Genomic DNA, 19,080 nt, shown 5'->3' on the forward strand with positions numbered 1-19,080 from the left:
CTTTGGGAGGCTGAGGCAGGAGGATTGCTTGAGGCCAGGAAGTCAAGACCAGCCTAGGCAACACGGTGAGGCCCTGACTCTAGAAAAAATTTAAAAATTAGCCCAGTGTGATGGCACACACCTGTGGTCCCACGCAGGAGGCTGAGGCAGGAGGATCGCTAGAGCCCAGGAGTTCGAGGCTGCAGTGAGCCTTGATTGCATCACTGCACTCCAGCCTGAGTGATAGAGCAAGACCCTGTCTCATAAAAAAACAAAGTCCATGGGGTAGGTAGTCTTACCCTAATTTTTGGACCAGAAGAAGGATGCAGAGAGAGAGAAAATATTGCCCCAGGTCACACAGCTGGCAAGTAGTAGAGTCAGGGCTCCATCCGAGGCCACCAGGTGTCAGAGCCTGCTTCGTGAGTGGCCGCTGGCTCCAGGCACAGTGGGCGTCACCTCCTCCTCCTCCTTTACCATCCGGAGGCAGAAGCAAGGAACTGCCCTTCTCTGTGGGTCTAATTTTTAAGGCCACAGGAACATTTTCTAGACTCCTCTGGCCAGTCTCTCATCCTCTCTTGTCAGCAGAACCGGGTCATATGTGTTCACCCTATGCCCCGCAGTTGTCTAGGGTTGTGGCATTGCCTGAGTTGATCAGAGCAGCGTCTCAGCCCCAACTGCATACTAGAAACACCTGGAGAATTTAAAAAACCCCAGGCCCTGCCCCCTGCCTCTTTAAATTGAGCTTCTAATGTAAAGGTTATTTATTTATTTATTTATTTATTTATTTATTTATTTTTGGGACAGAGTCTCACTCTGTCACCCAGCCTGGAGTGCAGTGGTGTTATCTCGGCTCACTGCAACCTCCACCTCCCAGGCTCAAGTGGTTCTCCTACCTTGGCCTCCCAAGTAGCTGGGACCACAGATGGGTGCCACCAGGCCCAGCTAATTTTTGTAATTTTAGTAGAGAGGGAGTTTCACCATGTTGGCCAGGCTGATCTTGAACTTCTGACCTCAGGTGATCTGCCTGCCTTAGCCTCCCAAAGTGTTGGGATTACAGGCATGAGCCACCGCGCCCGGCCTATAAAGGTTTTTAAATGAGTATTGGGTGAACTCATAGACGGCATCAAGGCTTGGTCAGCAGGGAGGAAGGAGCAGCAGCTGCTTGCAGGTGGACGCCAGAACTTCTAGTGCCCTCGGATCAAAGCCAGGCAAACAGAGTTCTCTGAGCTTCCTTCTCGCTCTCTGGCTGTCACATGAGCTGCCTTGCCAGCCTCTCTTTCTTCCAGTCACCAGAGAGGTGCTGTTTGCTTACGTATGCCACGCCAGACCCCGGGGTGGACATATGCTGTCACTTAATTCTCCCACCATCTACTGCCTGCCTGGACTGCTGCATTAATTGGGATTCTTTTGGTTGTAAGTGAGAGAAATACAACTGAAACTATTGTAGGCAGAAAGGGGGATCTTACCATTTTGTGCATTCATGAGGCGGCATGTCTAACTTAGGAACAATCCAAGAATTTCTCCATCTGCTGTAGATGGGCCCATTTCCAAAAAATGGACAAAGTCAAAGGTCACAGCAGTTCTGGGTTAATAAGATAGGCTTCCATCCTGGCCACAACCAGAGAGGATGCTGGGAATGCTCTTCCTGGCTCCAGTCTCATGGAAGGATTCTGATTGGTCCAGCTCAGGTCACGTGCCTCTCCTCCATGGTCAGAGTCTGGGGCAAGATGTGCTAGGCAGACAGATACAGAGACAGCAGCCCTCCTTGCCTGCCTCTGCATAGTGGATCTTGACATTGGGAATTTTATTTTATTTTTCAGATAGAATCTCACTCTGTGGCCCAGGCTGGAGTGCAGTGGTGCAATCTCGGCTCACTGCAACCTCCGCCTTCCAGGTTCAAGCAATTCTCCTGCCTCAGCCTCCCAAGTAGTTGAGATTACAGGCACTCGCCACCACACCCGACTAATTTTTGTATTTTTAGTAGAGATGGGGTTTCACCATGTTGGCCAGGCTGGTCTCAAACTCCTGACCTCAAGTGATCCACCTGCTGCGGCCTCCCAAAGTGCTAGGATTACAGGCATGAGCCACTGTGCCTGGCTGACACTGGGAATTTGAGATGGAGTCTCGGTGTATTGCCAGGCTGGAGTGCAGTGCAGAGGCGCGATCTCGGCTTACTGCGATCTCCACCTCCTGGATTCAAGCGATTCTTCTGCCTCAGCCTCCCGAGTAGCTGGGATTACAGTCATGCACCACCACTAATTTTTGTATTTTTAGTAGAGACGGGGTTTCACCATGTTGGCCAGGATGGTCTTGAACTCCTGACCTCAAGTGATCCGCTTGCCTTGGCCTTTCAAAGTGCTGGGATTATAGGCGTGAGCCACAACACCCGGCCAACACTAGGAATTCAGAGATCATGAATTTGTGATCTCTGAGCCCCCCTGTGCTGCACGGTGGCTCTTGTGTTCCCCAATCTTGGGGGTTTTGCTTCTCATTCTAGATGAAGAGCATGAGTGTGGGGGACCCCCGAACCTTCCCCTTCATCGAGCCCCCACCACCAGCCAGCCTGGAAACTGCCATCCTCTACCTCCGGGACCAGGGGGCCCTGGACAGCTCAGAGGCCCTCACACCCATTGGGTCCCTGCTGGCCCAGCTGCCTGTGGACGTTGTTATTGGTGAGTACCCACCCCCCTCGTGATCACTCAGGGCCCCAGGAGCGGGTATGGGCACAGCTCACTCTCTGAGTGGCCTGGGGGCAAGTCTGTTTCTTCCCTGGGTCCAGTTCATTTATTCACTCTTCACTGGGCCAGGCACTGTTCTAGGTGCTGGGCATATAGCAGTGGACAGAACAGACACAAATCTCTGGCCTCAGGGAGCTGACATTTTGGTGAAGAAGACCAGCAATAAATTAGGACAATAAGGAAAAGGCATAGTAGATCAGATGGTGCCTAGTGTTCTGGAGAGAAGAAACAACGGGGTTGGGGAATGGGGAGTTGCAGTTTGTAATACAGGCCTCATGTATAAGGCAGACCTCATGGGGAAGGTAACATCTGTGCAGAGAAATGGAGATGAGGGCTAGGAGCCATGCAAATACTAGAACATGCTTGCCAGCAGAAGTTGAGAAACATGGCCGGCACAGTGGCCCACACCTGTAATCCCAGCACTTTGGGAGGCCAAGGCAGGTAGATCACGAGGTCAGCAGTTCGAGACCAGCCTGGCCAACATGGTGAAACCCTGTCTCTACTAAAAATACAAAAATTAGCTGGGTGTGGTGGCACACGCCTGTAATCCCAGCCACTTGGGAGGGTTAGGTAGGAGAATCGCTTGAACCTGGGAGGTAGAGGTTGCAGTGATGCAGTGAGCCGAGACCATGCCATTGTACTCTAGCCTGGGCAACAGAGTGAGACTCCATCTCAAAAAAAAAAAAAAAAAAAAAAGCAAAAACAAACAGGTGAGATTCATTTTGATAAAATAGCTGATTTAACCTAATATACCTAAAACATCACAATTTTAACATAATCAATATAAACATTTTTGCAAGATTTTATGTTATTTTTTACCATACGACGTCTTGGAAATCTTGGTTTGGACCAGCCATGTTCAACTGCTCAGTAGCCATGTGTGGCCAGAGGCAGCCGTATTGGACAGTGCAGATGGTGCATGAGGGTGTTCGGGCAGTGGGAACAGCCAGTACAGAGGCCCTGTGGGGGCACGTGCCTGCTGCTACGGGAACAGTGAGGAGCCCCGTGTGGCTGCAGTGGAGTGAGAGGGAGAAGGTGGGAGATGTAACCAACAGTCTCATCATTCATTCATTAAATCCTTTTTTTTTTTTTTTTTTTTGAGACTGAGTTTCGCTCTTGTTGCCCAGGCTGGAGTGCAATGGTGCCATCTCGGCTCACCACAACCTCCACCTCTTGAGTTCAAGCGATTCTCCTGCCTCAGCCTCCCGAGTAGCTGGGATTACAGGCATGCGCCACCATGCCCGGCTAATTTTGTATTTTTAGTAGAGCTGGGGTTTCTCTATGTTGGTCAGGCTGGTCTCGAACTCCCCACCTCAGGTGATCTGCCCGCCTTGACCTCCCAAAGTGCTGTGATTACAGGCTTGAGCCACTGCTCCCGGTCCATTGGATGTGTGTGTGTGTGTGTGTATATATATATATATATACACACACACACACACACACACACATACACACACATATATATACACATACACATATATATATACACACACATATATATGTTTTTTTTTCTTTTTGAGATGGAGTCTCGCTCTGTTGCCCAGGCTGAAGTGCAGTGGTGCGATCCCAGCTCATTGGAACTTCTGCCTCCTGGATTCAAGCAATTCTCCTGCCTCAGCCTCCTGAGTAGCTGAGACTGTAGGTGCCCGCCATCATACCTGGCTAATTTTTGTTTTGTTTTGTTTTGAGACAGTGTTTTTGCTCTGTTGCCTAGGCTGGAGTGCAGTGGTGTGATCTCAGCTAACTGCCACCTCCTGTGTTCAAGCAATTCTCCTGCCTCAGCTTCATGAGTAGCTAAAATTACAGGCTCACGCCACCACGCCTGGCTAATTTTTGTATTTTTAGTAGAGACGGGGTTTCATCATGTTGGCCAGGCTGGTCTCGAACTCCTGACCTCAAGTGATCTGCCCACCTCAGCCTCCCAAAGTGCTGGGATTGCAGACTTGAGCCACCGTGCCCGGCCAGTATTTGTTTTTTCAGTAGAGAAGGAGTTTCACCATGTTGGTCAGGCTGATCTCAAACTACTGACCTCAAGTGTTCTGCCTGCCTCCCAAAGTGCTAGGATTACAGGCATGAGCCACTGCGCCCGGGCAATATTTGTTTTTTTAGTAGTGTCAAGGTTTCACCATGTCGGCCATGCTGGTCTTGAACTCCTGACTTTTAAGTGATCTGCCCACTTCGGCCTTTCAAACTGCTGGGATTACAGGTGTGAGCCACAGCTCCTGGCCCATTCATTAAATAATTTTTGAGCACCTGCTCTGTGCCAGGTCCTAGTCTAGATGCCAGAGATACAACAGTGAATAAAACAAAACTCCTGCCCTCACGGAGCTCACATGTAACAGGGGAGATGGACAGGGGCAGATAAATGAGGGAAAACACGGAATGTCAGCCGCTGATTGCTGCTCAGGTGGATGCAGGGCACGGTGGGCACAGTGGGGGCTGGGAGCAGTGTTAACTGGCTGTCCTGGGAGGCCTCACTGAACAGTGACATCTGGGCAGAGGCCTGAAGGAGGGGAGGGGACAGCTGTCCCTCTGGCCCTGGGTCAGGTGAGGAGCTTTGAATTAAATGGGAAGTGTTTAAGTGGAACTGGGTCCTAAGTGGCTGAAGGTGGCCAGAAAATTGATCAGTTGACCTGGCGGTTCTGTGAGGATCTGGAAAGGGCGGGTCCACAGAGGTCGATGGAGACCATTTTCAGTTCCCAGCCCTCCTGATCTCAGGTCTTCAGTAGCCAGTCACAAGCAGATGTGGTGCTCCTCGTCCCCACGCTGTGTCATCAGGAATAGGGCGTTAATCTTGAGGGATTTGGGGCCAGCAGACCCTCTGACCCTGTCGTTCTTGTGTGCACCGTCAGTGTCTCAGGCACTCACCTGACGCTGCAGATGCCACCACCAGAGGCTGGGTGTGGCCTGTGGTGTCTGGCTTGCAAGGCTGTTTCAGAGAATGTGACGCAAAGTGCCCTGGTTGTGCGTGAGTGACAGGAAAGACAGGCTCTCTCGCTTGGATTCCCCAGCACTTGGGGTCATGACAGGGCCTCCCTTGGGAGGCACAGGCAGGTGGAGTACCCAAGATCCCCCAAACGCAGAAAGAAGTCTTGGCTTTTCCACAGCTCAGACCCCTCCCACCTCTCTCCTCTGCACAGCGTGTCCCCAGCTCTGCCCCACACCCCTCTCTTGCGGGCTCAAGGATGTCAAAACTCTTCCTCTCCCTCATTCCTGAGTCATGCTCGCCCCTCCCGGGGAGCTCACTGACTGAGGCTTGTTCATCTTGCCCGATTCTCCTGACTCAAGACTTTCTATTTCCAGCAGCCTGAGGCCCACCATGGCAGGACCACCCATGTGTGTGTTAACACCATTAAAGCCCCCCATCCTTGCAGCACAGCAGGGCTTCAGTGTGGGCAGGAGGCTGGATCTGCTGGACTTGGAGGGCTGCCCAGGCTAAGAAGATGGTTCATTTTTGTTTTATTTATTTATTTAGAGATGGAGTTTCACTCTGCTGGCATGATCTTGGCTCACTGCAACCTCCACCTCCCGGGTTCAAGTGATCCTGCCACCTCAACCTCCTGAGTAGCTGGGATTATAGGCATGTGCCACCACACTCAGTTTTTGTATTTTTTAGTAGAAACAGGGTTTCACCACATTGGCCAGGCTAGTCTTGAACTCCCGACCTCAAGTGATCCACCAGCCTCGGCATCCCTAAGTGCTGGGATTACAGGCATGAGCCCCTGTGCCCGGCCTCATTTTTGTTTTGGAAGGAAACAGGGCTAGAGCAGGGAGAATCTGAACTGAGAAGCACAAGAATGTTCTGTGAGCACCTGCTGTGTGCCGGCGAAAGGCTCTGTGGACTTTCCATTATTTCATCCTTACCTGCTGAGGGCAGGGCCTCTGATCGCCCCCAGTGTGTAGATGGGGAAACTGAGGCTGGGCCCAGGAGGCTCCTGAGGGCATGGGGAAGCCTGGCTTTGATCGGAGGTGATGCTAAATGCCTCACACACATTATCTCCCTGAGGGCTGGGGGCAGGTGCCCCCACTTTCCCGGTGGGGAAAACGAGGCTCAGAGAACTGCTGCTCAGGGTCACAGTGGGAACTGAGAGGCACGGATGACCCTGTGCTGGGCATCCTCTGTGCCAGGTGGAGTTCTGAACGCTTCACAGGGTGAAACACAAAGCACCCTCTTGGCAGCCTGAGGAGAGGCCAATGCTGTTGTTCCCCCGTTTACAGATGGGGAAGCAGCGTCACGGCGAGGTGGGGCCACTTGTCCCTGGTGACAGAGCTGGGGTGTCCTGGAATAGGACAAGGGCCTGCACAGTACAGCCCCAAGCCCTGCTTTACTGCCACCTTTGTTTTATGAGGCCAGCTTTTTTTGTTTGTTTGGTTTTTGAGACGAAGTCTTGCTCTGTTCACTCAGGCTAGAGTGTAATGGCAAGATCTCAGCTCACTGCAGCCTCCGCCTCCGCCTCCAGGGTTCAAGTGATTCTCTTGCCTCAGCCTCCCAAGTAGCTGGGATTACAGGCGCCTGCCACCACACCCAGCTAATTTTTGTATTTTTAGTAGAGACGGAGTTTCACCAGGTTTGCCAGGCTGGTCTTGAACTCCTGACCTCAGGTGATCCACCCGTCTTGGCCTCCCAAAGTGCTGGGATTACAGGCAAGGGCCACCATGCCTGGCCTTTTTTTTTTTTTTTTTGAGATGGAGTTTCACTCTTGTCACCCAGGCTGGAGTGCAGTGGTGCTATCTCTGCTCACTGTATCTTCCGCCTCCCGGGTTCAAGCGATTCTCCTGCCTCAGCCTTCCGAGTAGCTGGGATTACAGGCACCCACCACCATGCCCAGCTTTTATATTTTTAGTACAGATGGGGTTTCACCATGGTGGCCAGGCTGGTCTCGAACTCCTGACCTCAGGTGATCTGCTTGAGTCCAGTTTTGTGACAGGCACTATGGAAAGTCAGCGAAGGTCAACGGTGGGGGCGGGTCAGACACATGACACAGACCACTAGTTACAGGACAGGTGGGCAAGGGAGTCCCCAGAAGTCCAGCGTCAGCTTGGGCGCCCAGAACCAGGGGATGTCTAGATGCCCGCTGTGGAGCGCTCACAGATGGAGACAGGGTTCACCTGTCTCCAGGTGAGACTCGGCCACCCTGGGAGACGGTTCCTGCCACTTTTCCTGTCTGTGGCCTCCCCTCTGTCCTTCCTCCCCTTTCCCTACCTCTCCCAGCCCCTGCCCCATGTTTCTCCATGTCTTCGCCTTCTGTCCCCTCTTCCTCTTCCACTTCCACCTTGACCTAAACAAAGGCTGCAGGAGAAGATTCATCCTGTGATAGGCACAGGAGTCAGTGCCTGCCTGTGCCAGGGCAGAGCGAGAGGGACTCACTTACAGGTGACACTCTAGCGCGGAGGAGAGACGTCCACCGCAATGGGTCAAAATGAGCTCCTAGAGCAAAGACCAAGCCAGGGAAGCATCAGAGTGCTGGGGGAGTGGGTTGTAAATAGCAAAGTGGGGAACTTGGTGACAGGAGTAGTCAGCGCTTAGACAGTGTCTCCTGTGTGTCCAAGGAGGCAGGGACTGGCCATCTCCAATCTACAGATGGGGAAACTGAGGCCCTTGCCCATGGCCACGTGAGCAGAAAGCACAGCGCGTGGGTTTGAATCTCCATCTGGGTCACGAGACCCTTAGTGGGCAAGATGGAGGGGGTGGGAGCAGGAGGGCAGGCGGAAGGGCAGGCTGGGGCCCCGAGGGGCGAGCGCTGCTCCTGTCCTGGCACCCAGGAGCCTCAACCCCGTGTCCGCCGCTGCAGGGAAGATGCTGATCCTGGGCTCCATGTTCAGCCTGGTGGAGCCTGTGCTCACCATCGCAGCCGCGCTTAGCGTCCAGTCGCCCTTCACCCGCAGCGCCCAGAGCAGCCCAGAGTGCGCGGCAGCACGGCGGCTGCTGGAGAGCGACCAGGGTGACCCCTTCACGCTCTTCAACGTCTTCAACGCCTGGGTGCAGGTGAGGCTGGTGGTGGGGACCCTCTGTCTGTCACCCTGCTCAGGGCCAAGGCCTTCTGTGGCTGTGGCTCCTCCTCGTGTCCCACCCTCAGCCCCACCCTGGGAGGACCACTGAGCCCTCCACAGACTGGGCCTGCCTGGGGAGGGCCATGTCTCCATCATCCATGCTTTCGGCTCAGGACAGCATGTGCCCAGGCCCGGGGCTGAGAGGAGCCTGGGGTTTCTGAAGCACTGATGAAAACCTGTGCCACCTGGAGAAAGTCCAGGCTCCTTGGGAGGCATCTGGAGATCCAGTATATGTCCCTTGAGTCCTCACCCTAACCCTGGCCCTGTAGTGTAGTGCTGGGGGCCCATCAGTGCCAAAACTACCCTGGCCCTGCCCTCCTGGGGCTCACAGCCCAGTGCAGGGAGACAGACCACTGATGTGACAGTGACAACCCAGAGAGGGCTGGAATGGGGAGTCCAGGGGGCTGGGAGAACCCAGCAGGGCGTCTAACCCAGTTTGTGGGTAGTCTGGGAGGGCTTCCCATAGGAGGGGGCACTGGGGCTGAGATCTGGAAGCAGGAGAGCAGGTGTCCCTGAGGGATGCCCATTTTGGGGCTCTGGGTGCTCGGTCAGCCCCTCCCTCCCCGCACTGGCCAGGCCCTGACACCCTGGCGTCTGCTCCTCCACCCAGGTGAAATCTGAACGGAGCAGAAACTCTCGCAAGTGGTGCCGCCGCCGGGGCATAGAGGAGCATCGACTGTACGAGATGGCCAACCTTCGGCGCCAGTTCAAGGTGAGGCTCGGGAGGAGGGGTAAGGCCGGCCCCACCCAGGCAGACGCGTGTAAGCACACTCCAGAACACTGCTTCCCCTTCCCGGACAGTGGTCAGACCAGAATCCCACCCTGCACCCACCTCCCCCACCACCCGGTGACCAGGTGTTGGGGCAGCTGGGCAGAGCAAAGGGAGCAGAAATCCAGGAGGGCTTCCTGGAGGGGTGGACCGAGTCAGTGGACATGCAGCATCCTCGGGAAGAGCTCGCCCTCCGGACTGGGGATGCTGAGCTGGCTGCATGGGCATGGTGTTGGAGGCAGCCTACGGTTGTGGTTGGCTGGCACATCTGGAGCCAGACACCTCAGCCACGAATCCCAGCTCTGCCATTTCTGACAGCGTGGCCCCGGGTGTGTTACTGCTTGTCTCTGGGCCTCAGCTTCCCCTCGATAAAAAGAGAGGATAAAAATAGCACTTGCCAGCCTGGCGTGGTGGCTCACGCCTATAATCCTAGCACTTTGGGAGGGCGAGGTGGGTGGATCACGAGGTCAGGAGATCGTGACCATCCTGGACAACATGGTAAAACTCCGTCTCTTCTAAAAATACAAAAATTAGCCAGGCATGGTGGCACGTGCCTGTAATCCCAGCTACTTGGGAGGCTGAAGCAGGAGAGTCGTTTGAACCCAGGAGGTGAAGGTTGTGGTGAGCCAAGATTGAGCCATTGCACTCCAGCCTGGGCAACAAGAGCGAAACTCCGCTCAAAAAAAAAAAAAGATTTGGGTTTCTCCTGTGCCCACACAGTTCTGCAGCTTGTTTCATAGATACTGTTCTCCATCTGAGTGCAGACAGACCTGCTGTTAGGTCCTTTTCCATGGTTGTATCCATGGATTGAGAATAGAATGAAAGGGTTCCTGGTGTAATCCATTCTGTTTGGTTGGAGATGGGCAAGCTGAGGCCCAGAGGGGGCAGTCACCCAGCCGACACCTCCTGTACCATTTCTGGGGTCCCGGTATTGGGGACCACAGGTGCCCCGATTGCTCTGAGCATGGGTCCCGAGTTCTCTCTGGCTGCTAGAGCAGTGTTCAGGCTTCATTGGTCCCCAGATGCTTTGAGAATCTAATGGAAAGTGTGAGCCCTTTGCACCCACATGCACACATACAGACACACATGCACGCACAATCTCCTGTGTCCTCCATCGGTCAGGGCTCAGCAGGAAACAGAAGGTCCAACCAAATTGGGTCACTTGAGGAATGTTGACAAGATGTGGGCACGGGGAGGGCAGGGGTCTCAGATTTATGGGTCACAGGCAGCTGGAGGGTCTGTTGGGTCCAGATGGCCAACCCCGCCGAGCCCCCTCCTCTCTCCACTTAGTCGTTCTGGGATGAGGCCCAGGACTTGGCATTCCCAGCATGTGCCCAGATGCCCCAGGGCTACACTCAGAAGCACTATTGCAGGACGCCCACCAGGGCTGTGTGGGAAAGCAGGGCCCCCCAGACCCAAGGGGCAGGTGGGGCAGTCAGCAGAGCCTGGAGCCAGCTATGGGAAAAGGCACTGGATGCCCCCGCCTGCCTCCTCCTGCCCCTGGCCCCGGTGTTCCCTCCGCCGACCAGCGAGGACAGCTCTCTCTCTGGAGCAGCGATCCATGCCCAGCACCATGCGAGGGGCTGTTTTCAGCCCCCTTTGGGCACTAGCAGCCCTGCCACTGGGAGGGTCCCCATTTCCATGAGTCCAGAGCCCACTGAGCCTGCCCTGAGGCCCTCACCCCTACCCACCTGCCCCTAGGAGCTGTTGGAGGACCACGGGCTGCTGGCTGGGGCCCAGGCCGCGCCGGTAGGGGACAGCTACAGTCGGCTGCAGCAGCGCCGGGAGCGCCGGGCCCTGCACCAGCTGAAACGCCAGCACGAGGAGGGCGCGGGGCGCAGGCGCAAGGTGCTGCGGCTGCAGGAGGAGCAGGACGGCGGCTCCAGTGACGAGGACAGGGCTGGCCCAGCGCCCCCAGGGGCCAGTGATGGCGTGGACATCCAGGTGGGCGCCATGGGCTGTGGGGTGTGGGGGTAGGTGGGTGGGGTTTACCAAGGTGGGCCTTGGCCTCTCCTGGGGGGTCCCAGGGGACATGGCCCTGTCCTCATTTCAGGAGCCGGGTTTCCATGGACGGTGCTTGGTCCCAGGTATCTGCAGAGCCTGGGGGTCTGCGGATCATGGTAGGAGCCCCTCAGGTCCCCTAAGACTCTGCCTCCCCGTGCTCCCCCCAGGATGTGAAGTTCAAGCTTCGGCATGACCTGGCGCAGCTGCAGGCCGCCGCCAGCTCAGCCCAGGACCTGAGCCGCGAGCAGCTGGCTCTGCTGAAGCTGGTGCTGGGCCGGGGCCTGTACCCGCAGCTGGCCGTCCCCGACGCCTTCAACAGCAGCCGAAAGGACTCAGACCAGGTGGGGCCTGTTCTGCCCCATCCTATGTTTTGTCCTCCAACACACGAACCCTGAGTGCCTGTCCTGTGCCGGGAATGCAGTGGTGACTGAAACAACCCTGGTTCTGTCCCCATGGGGCTCACAACCCAGTGGTAGGACAGACCCATCCCCAGACAACCCAGAGTGGGCAGGGCTTGGGGAGTCAAGAGCACTATAGGAGCCCACAGGGGGCATCTGCCCCAGATTTGGAGGAGTCAGGGAGGGCTTCCTGGAGGAGGGGACCTGGGCCAGAGGGTGGAGGAGAGGCATCCTGGGCAAAGGAGAGAGCAGATAGGAGGGCTTGTGCTTTCTGTCTGTCCTCCGCAGATTTTCCACACGCAGGCCAAGCAGGGCGCCGTGCTGCACCCCACCTGCGTCTTCGCTGGCAGCCCCGAGGTGCTGCACGCACAGGAGCTGGAGGCCAGCAACTGCGACGGAAGCCGAGGTACAGTGAGCCCAGGCGGAAGGAACCCCCATCCGGGATGTGAGGGGCAGGGATACCGTGAACTCCCGGGCCCCTCTGGCTGGGGCTCCCACACCGGCCCAGGCTGGTATTGATGGGGGCCCACAGGAGGGGAAGTTCCAGGGCCAGGCCTCCCTGGGTAGCCTTGGGTGATTCACCCCTGCTGGGCCTCACCTTCCGCATGGTGGTGATAGTCAACCTAAGCCAGTGTGGCTGTGCCCAGAGAGTGAGCACCGGTCAGGGGGCCTGTCCTATGGACTCTGAGCTCCCAGCTGGGTCCTGCAGAGGGAGGCCCCCCTGGCACCCATGTGCATGGAAGGGTGTCTCGCTGCAGGCATGGCTGCGTGCTGGGAGTCACATTCAGATTTGGCTGACCTTCTTGTCTGAGCCAGGCCACCAAAGCCATGCCGTAAGCATACTCTTTCTATCGATGTGTACTTTGACCGGGTGGGACAGGCGGGCTTCTGATGGGCCTAGGTGGGCCAGGGTGGGCCTGAGCGGTCCTCCTCAACCTTTCAGACGACAAGGACAAGATGAGCAGCAAACACCAGCTCCTCAGCTTCGTGTCCCTGCTGGAGACCAACAAGCCGTACCTGGTGAACTGCGTCCGCATCCCTGCCCTCCAGGTGGGCCTCTGCCCCACCCCGCCCCCATGCCCAGATATGAGAGCTGCGTTGCCCAGGGTGGTGGGTGGGGGCACCGCGTGGGCTTGGAGGGGCCACCTGGCACCTGGGCTGGCCGCAGGCGTCAGCCTTGGGCCGTTGCTGTGGCTGCTTTTTCTCTCATTCATGGACTTGCTCAACAGTTAACCTGCCGAGTGCCTGCTGGGTGCCAGGCGCTGTGCCAGGTGCCAAGGGCGCAGCAGGGAACCAGGCATGAAGCCCAGCCCCTGCCCTCTCGGGCTCCAGTGGCAGGGGACAGTGACAGCAGCAGCACAGTGATGCCCTGAGCGACGTGTGGGAGGGTGGTGCTGGGCAATGGAGAGTAGGGTGGGGGTGAGGGTGGACACAGGGTGTGGTACAAGATAAGGCCACCTGGTGTCCCCAGGCAGAGACCCAAAGAGGAGAGCGTGTGGATCTCGGGGCAGAGTGTTCCAGGCAGTGGGGTGGCCTGCACAGAGGCTCCGAGGCAGACATGTGCCTGGCGTGCAGTCAGCAAGGGAGAGCGTGTGGAGATGAGGCCAGAGAGGCGAGGGAGACAGGACCCTGGGGACTTCTCAGCAGAGCTGGGACAGGGTCCCAGCCAGGAGGGCTGGCAGCTGCCAGGAGGGAGAGGAGGGTGCTGCCCCGGTGGAGGCTGAGGCCGAACTCAGATCATGGATGCCCTTGCATGGGCACCGGCAGCAGAGCCATGGGCCCCACGGCAGCCACTGCCCTGCCCCTAGTGCTCCTCGAGCGTCTTTGTGATCCTAGGCCTGGCCTCGGAGTCCTCACGCAGCCCTGTGGGTCTCCCTTTATAGAGGGGACTGAAGCTCAGGCAGGGGCGGGGATACGTCACCTAAGTCACACAGCGAACAGGTGGCCAAGCCAGAGCTCCTGGGTCACACTGCCCTCTCCTGCCTCCCGGCTCACTACCAGCACTCCCCGGCTTGGGTCCCAGGGAACGTGGAGGGGAGAGAGGAACCTGCAGGCTCCTAGAGCCTCAGGGTTTTGTTGACACTGCGATTGCCACCAACACCACAAAAGCCAGCTCAGCTCAGTCACTTCTGTGCGTGTCCACACCTCCCTCGAGCCCGTCTGGTGGGCCAGGCACTGTTAGTGTTCTGGGGCCGGGGGTGCAGCTGTGGTCAATGTCAACCAAACTCCCCACCCTCATGGGGCTCAGATAGGATGGTAGAGGCAGACGGCAAACCAAAAGGGTGATGCCAGGTGCTCATGTGAGCATGGGAAAGCAGGCAGCATGCAGGCCGAGGGATAGAGGATTGGCGACCAGCCGGGCCGCAGGAAGCGGAACAGACCTGCTACCTGAGGCGCTCTCTCCCTGCACTGGACTGCTTGTTGAGAGAATCTGGCCAGCTCACACCTGGAATCCCAGCACCTTGGGAGGCTGAGGTGGGAGGATTGTTTGAGCCCAGGAGTTCAAAGGCAGCCTAGGCAACATAGGGAGACTCTATCTCTACAAAAAATTTTAAAAAGTTAGCTGGGCGTGGTGTTGTGTGCCTGTAATCCCAGCTACTCGGGAGGCTGAGGCAGGAGGATCGCTTGAGCCTGGGAGATTGAGGCTGCAGTGAGCTGTGATTGTTGACACTGCACTCCAGCCTGGGTGACAGAGTGAGACACTGTCTCAAAAAATAATAAGCCAGGCATGGTGGCTCACGCCTATAATCCCGGCACTTTGGGAGGCCGAGGTGTGTGGATCAGTTGAGGCCAGGAGTTTGGGACCAGCCTAGCCAATGTGGTGAAACCCCATCTCTACTAAAAATACAAAAATTAGCCGGGCGGGTGGCACGTGCCTGTAATCCCAGCTACTCGGGAGGCTGAGGCAGGAAAATCGCTTGAACCTGGGAGGTGGAGGTTGCAGTGAGCCAAGATTGCGCCATTGCATTCCAGCCTGGGCAACAGAGCGAGACTCATCTCAAATAAATAAATAAATTAAATAAATAAATTAATAATAATAATAAAAAGAAGATGGAGAAACTTCACATTCACATAAGCAGGCAGAACAGTATATGGAGCCCTCCTGTACCATCCCCGGTCCCCAAACCATCCACACGTGGCCAGTCCTGCCCTTTCCTCTGCCCTGGCCCCAGCCCTGAGGATTTTCCCCAATATCTTATGAGCCACAGCACTGGTAATTACAGCGCTGACTTCCGTCCTCACAGAGGAGCGTGTGCTCAGGGTCTGGGCTCTCCCTGCACGTCGTGTGTGTCTGAGTGCCTGCTGTCCCTCTGCCACCCTGCCTGAGAATGCAGCTGTCTCTCTCCCAGCACGCTCCCATCTGCCGCCCCGCCACCCCAGCCCCCTTCCCTGACTCAGCGGCTGCCTTGTTCATGCCGTATCCCCAGCACCCGCAGGGGTGCCTGGTACAGCAGGTAGATGGCGGGTAGGTGGATGCCTCGCATAGACAGGGCTGGTGGGTGGGCAGGAGCCCAGCCGGGCAGGGCCTGTCTCCAACAGCGCCCTGCCCCTCACACCTACTCCCTGTCTTCTGCCCCCTTTCTTTCAGTCCCTCCTGCTTTTTAGCCAGTCTTTGGACACCAATGGTGACTGCTCCCGCCTGGTGGCCGATGGCTGGCTGGAGCTGCAGCTAGCAGACAGTGAAAGTGCCATCCGACTCCTGGCGGCTTCCCTGCGGCTCCGTGCCCGCTGGGAAAGTGCCCTGGACCGGCAGCTGGCGCACCAGGCCCAGCGGCAGCTGGAGGAGGAGGAGCAGGATACGCCAGTCAGCCCCAAGGAGGTGGCCACCCTGAGCAAGGAACTCCTGCAATTCACGGCATCCAAGGTACCCTCCACCAGGGTGCCCGTGCCTGCCTATGGCCAGAAGGGGTGTCCGTCACTGGGCTTGAGCCTCGGGAAGGCCTGGCTTCCCATTCACTCCACATGGGCACATTTGGGGGTTTTCAGGCCGCAGAGGTTCAGTCACTTACACAAGGTCACTCCACTGGTCTGGGTGGAGCCAGGATTTGATCCCAGGAGCCTGGTTCCAGAGGCCACACTACCCACTGCTGCCTTGTTTACTAAGCACCTTCTGCAAGCGTGGCTGATCCCCTCTTGCTAACAGTCAAGGACAGGCAGGGTGTGAGAGGGAAGCTGTAGACGTCTGCTTGTGGATGGGAAGAACTGAACTGAGCAGACTTGAAACCAGCCCCTGACTCTTAGGTGGGGAGTGGAAATTGCTCCTGGTTCTACTTCATGTGGGTGGGGTGGGGAGAAGGGTACAATCCAGGCTGACTTCCTGGAGTAGAAGGGCTTGAGGACAAAGGAGCAGGAACCCAGTGAGCCATGGAGAGGGGACCAAGCCTGACATGCTAGGAGGAGGAGGGGGGAGGTGGCCAGACTTGAAGGTTAGACTCAAGGTCTGAATGGGGTCCCACCAGTGACAGGGGCAGAAGAGGGGCCTGGGGAGGGCAATTTAGATGGGGGTGGGTTATCAGGTATATTCTAGACAGACCCCTGGTCATGTGTGTCTGCAGCCAAATTGTGATTGGCTTAAGCACTTGGCTCCCGTAACTGCAAAGCCCGAGGGAGGGCTTCAGGCACAGCTGGATGCAGGTGCTTTGGCGGCATCTCCCTGAGTCTGTCTCTCTCCATTTCCTGTCTCTCCTTCCTTAGATTCCTTACAGCCTGCGGCGGCTCACAGGGCTAGAAGCCCAGAACATGTATGTGGGACCCCAGACCATCCCAGCCACCCCCCATCTTCCTGGCCTCTTTGGCAGCTCCACCCTGTCCCCCCACCCCACAAAGGGGGGCTACGCAGTCACTGATTTCCTCACCTACAACTGCCTCACGGTAAGCATGAACCCTCCTTCCCTGAAGGTGGGATTTCAGGAAGACCCCACCCCTGACCCCACCACCCCGTTTCACCTTAGTCCAGGGACATAGTCCCCAAGTGGGGCCCGTGGCCCTGAGGGCTTCTGGGAAGGTCCCGGAGGGGCACTTGGGTGGTGGGTGGCACTTGGCGGGGGCCCAGCCCTGACAGCTGGCCTGCCACAGAATGACACAGACCTGTACAGCGACTGTCTCCGAACCTTCTGGACCTGCCCCCACTGTGGCCTGCATGCGCCCCTCACACCCCTGGAGCGCATCGCCCATGAGAACACCTGCCCCCAGGCCCCACAGGATGGGCCCCCAGGTAAGCACAGGACTGTGGGGACCCGGCCACCTCTGCCCAGCCGTCTGCCCATCCCATGATGGTCTCCTGTGCGTGTGGGCACTTGCTAGAGCTTCGAGGACTGACGACCTCCACCCGCTGGCCCTGGCTGGTGCCACACACAGGCCTTGTCCTGAAGATCAGGAGCCCAAGGCAGGGAGAGCCTGGAGCGCCACCTCTTTCTGTCTGCCTGTCCCCTGTGGTGTCTCTGTGTTGCTGTCTTTGTCTCTCTGTTTCTGTCTCTCTGTGGCTATGTCTCTTGTTATTTTTCTCTGTCCTGCAGCTCTCTCTGCCTTGGTCACCTCCACCCTGTTGTCACCCAGGGATGCCACACACTGGGGTTCAGTGGGGGAGACAGCACTGGGGCCACATGCCCCCATCCCCGGCTGGCTGTGTCTGCCTCTCAGTCTCCATGTCTCTCCTTGTGTCTTTCTCTCTGTCTCTCTCACTGGCAGGGATGCAGAGTAAAGACAGACCTGTGTATTTTTATTAATCTGGGAGGGCTTCCTGGAGGAGGCAAAACTGAGTTCTCCAAAGGCCAGGAGAGAACCTGAGCCCCACGGGTGCCTGGCATTTGGGTGCGGGTAGACCTGTGCACTGGAACACGCCCCTCACAGCCTCCTCCTTTTCCTCCCTTAGGGGCTGAGGAAGCTGCCCCCGAAACCCTCCAGAAGACATCTGTCCTGCAGAGGCCCTACCACTGCGAGGCCTGCGGGAAGGACTTCCTCTTTACACCTACAGAGGTGCTGCGCCACCGGAAGCAGCACGTGTGAGCTGGGCCAGGAGCCCTGCCCACCTCCCCGCAGCTGGCCTGCCCTCCAGCCCAGGACTAGGGGCAGGACTCTTGCCTGAACCCCCAGCCTGGGCTTAGCCCTGTGGTCCTGTCCCAGTGCAGAGGGCCTGGAGCACGGATTGTGAATAAAGCCTCACATGCTGACACACACTGTTAGGCCTGCACCTGCCCATCCAGAAAGCAGCAGCTGCCCCGTTAGTCCTCCCCAGGGTCTAGCTTTCCTTCTTCCTGCTGCAGGGTGCTGCCTGAGGGGTCCTGGGTAGGAGGGGCGTTAGAGCCAGCAGGGACCTCCCATGTCTCCAGATTCCAGGTGCAGGTTCTTAGCACCTCCGCAGCTGCTCTCTCTTGAGTCCATCCTCAGTCTCTCCTTCCCCTTGAAGTAGGGGGACCCTGAATTTGCCCATCCACCTGGGTCACTTTGAGAGTTGTGCAGGGGGGCTGGGAGCACTGGTGTTCACGTGGGACCACAGGCTGCACCATAAGACCCACTCACAATAAAAAAATAAAAAGAACAGGCCGAGCCGGGCATGGTTGCTCACTCCTGTAATAAAAAAAGTAAAAGAACAGGCCGAGCCGGGCATGGTTGCTCACTCCCGTAATCCCAGCACTTTGGGAGGCTGAGGCGGGTGGATCGCCTGAGGTCAGGAGTTCGAGACCAGCCTGGCCAACATAGTGAAACCCTGTCTCTACTAGAAATACAAAAACTTAGCTGGGTGTGGTGGTGGGCATCTTTAATCCCAGCTACTGGGGAGGCTGAGGCAGGGGAATCGCTTGAACTTGGGAGGCAGAGGTTGCAATGAGCTGAGATCATGCCATTGCACTCCAGCCTGGGCGACAAGAGTGAAACTCCGTCTCAAAAAAAAAAAAAAAAAAAAATCAGGCTGAGGCAGGTGGTTTGCCTGAGCTCAGGAGTTTGAGACCAGCCTGGGCAACACGGTGAAACCCCATCTCTATTAAAATACAAAAAATTAGCTGGGCGTGGCAGCGTGTGCCTGTAATCCCAGCTATTCAGGAGGCTGAGACAGGAGAATTGCTAGAACCCAGGAGGCGGAGGTTGCTGTGAACCGAGATCGTGCCACTGCACTCCAGCCTGGGCGACAGAGCGAGACTCCATC

General features: G+C 56.9%; 1 protein-coding gene across 4 annotated transcripts in view; it reads left to right on the forward strand.

Moving 5' to 3' along the window:
• Positions 1 to 18,529, forward strand: part of DHX34 (DExH-box helicase 34) — a 34,185-nt gene extending 15,656 nt beyond the window's left edge. For all 4 annotated transcript variants that reach the window (XM_034944665.3, XM_034944666.3, XM_055103483.2 and 1 more), the window contains 11 exons: positions 2,477 to 2,651; positions 8,510 to 8,703; positions 9,379 to 9,480; positions 11,239 to 11,481; positions 11,709 to 11,882; positions 12,228 to 12,345; positions 12,883 to 12,989; positions 15,529 to 15,804; positions 16,635 to 16,811; positions 17,016 to 17,154; positions 17,812 to 18,529. In XM_034944665.3, the coding sequence (XP_034800556.3) occupies positions 2,477 to 2,651; positions 8,510 to 8,703; positions 9,379 to 9,480; positions 11,239 to 11,481; positions 11,709 to 11,882; positions 12,228 to 12,345; positions 12,883 to 12,989; positions 15,529 to 15,804; positions 16,635 to 16,811; positions 17,016 to 17,154; positions 17,812 to 17,945 (1,839 nt within the window). In that variant the 3' untranslated portion in view covers positions 17,946 to 18,529. The remainder of the gene's footprint in view (positions 1 to 2,476; positions 2,652 to 8,509; positions 8,704 to 9,378; positions 9,481 to 11,238; positions 11,482 to 11,708; positions 11,883 to 12,227; positions 12,346 to 12,882; positions 12,990 to 15,528; positions 15,805 to 16,634; positions 16,812 to 17,015; positions 17,155 to 17,811) is intronic.
• Positions 18,530 to 19,080: the final 551 nt, after the last annotated feature.

The sequence above is a fragment of the Pan paniscus genome, chromosome 20 (assembly GCF_029289425.2).
Source record: "Pan paniscus chromosome 20, NHGRI_mPanPan1-v2.0_pri, whole genome shotgun sequence".
NCBI classification, from domain to species: Eukaryota; Metazoa; Chordata; class Mammalia; order Primates; family Hominidae; genus Pan; species Pan paniscus.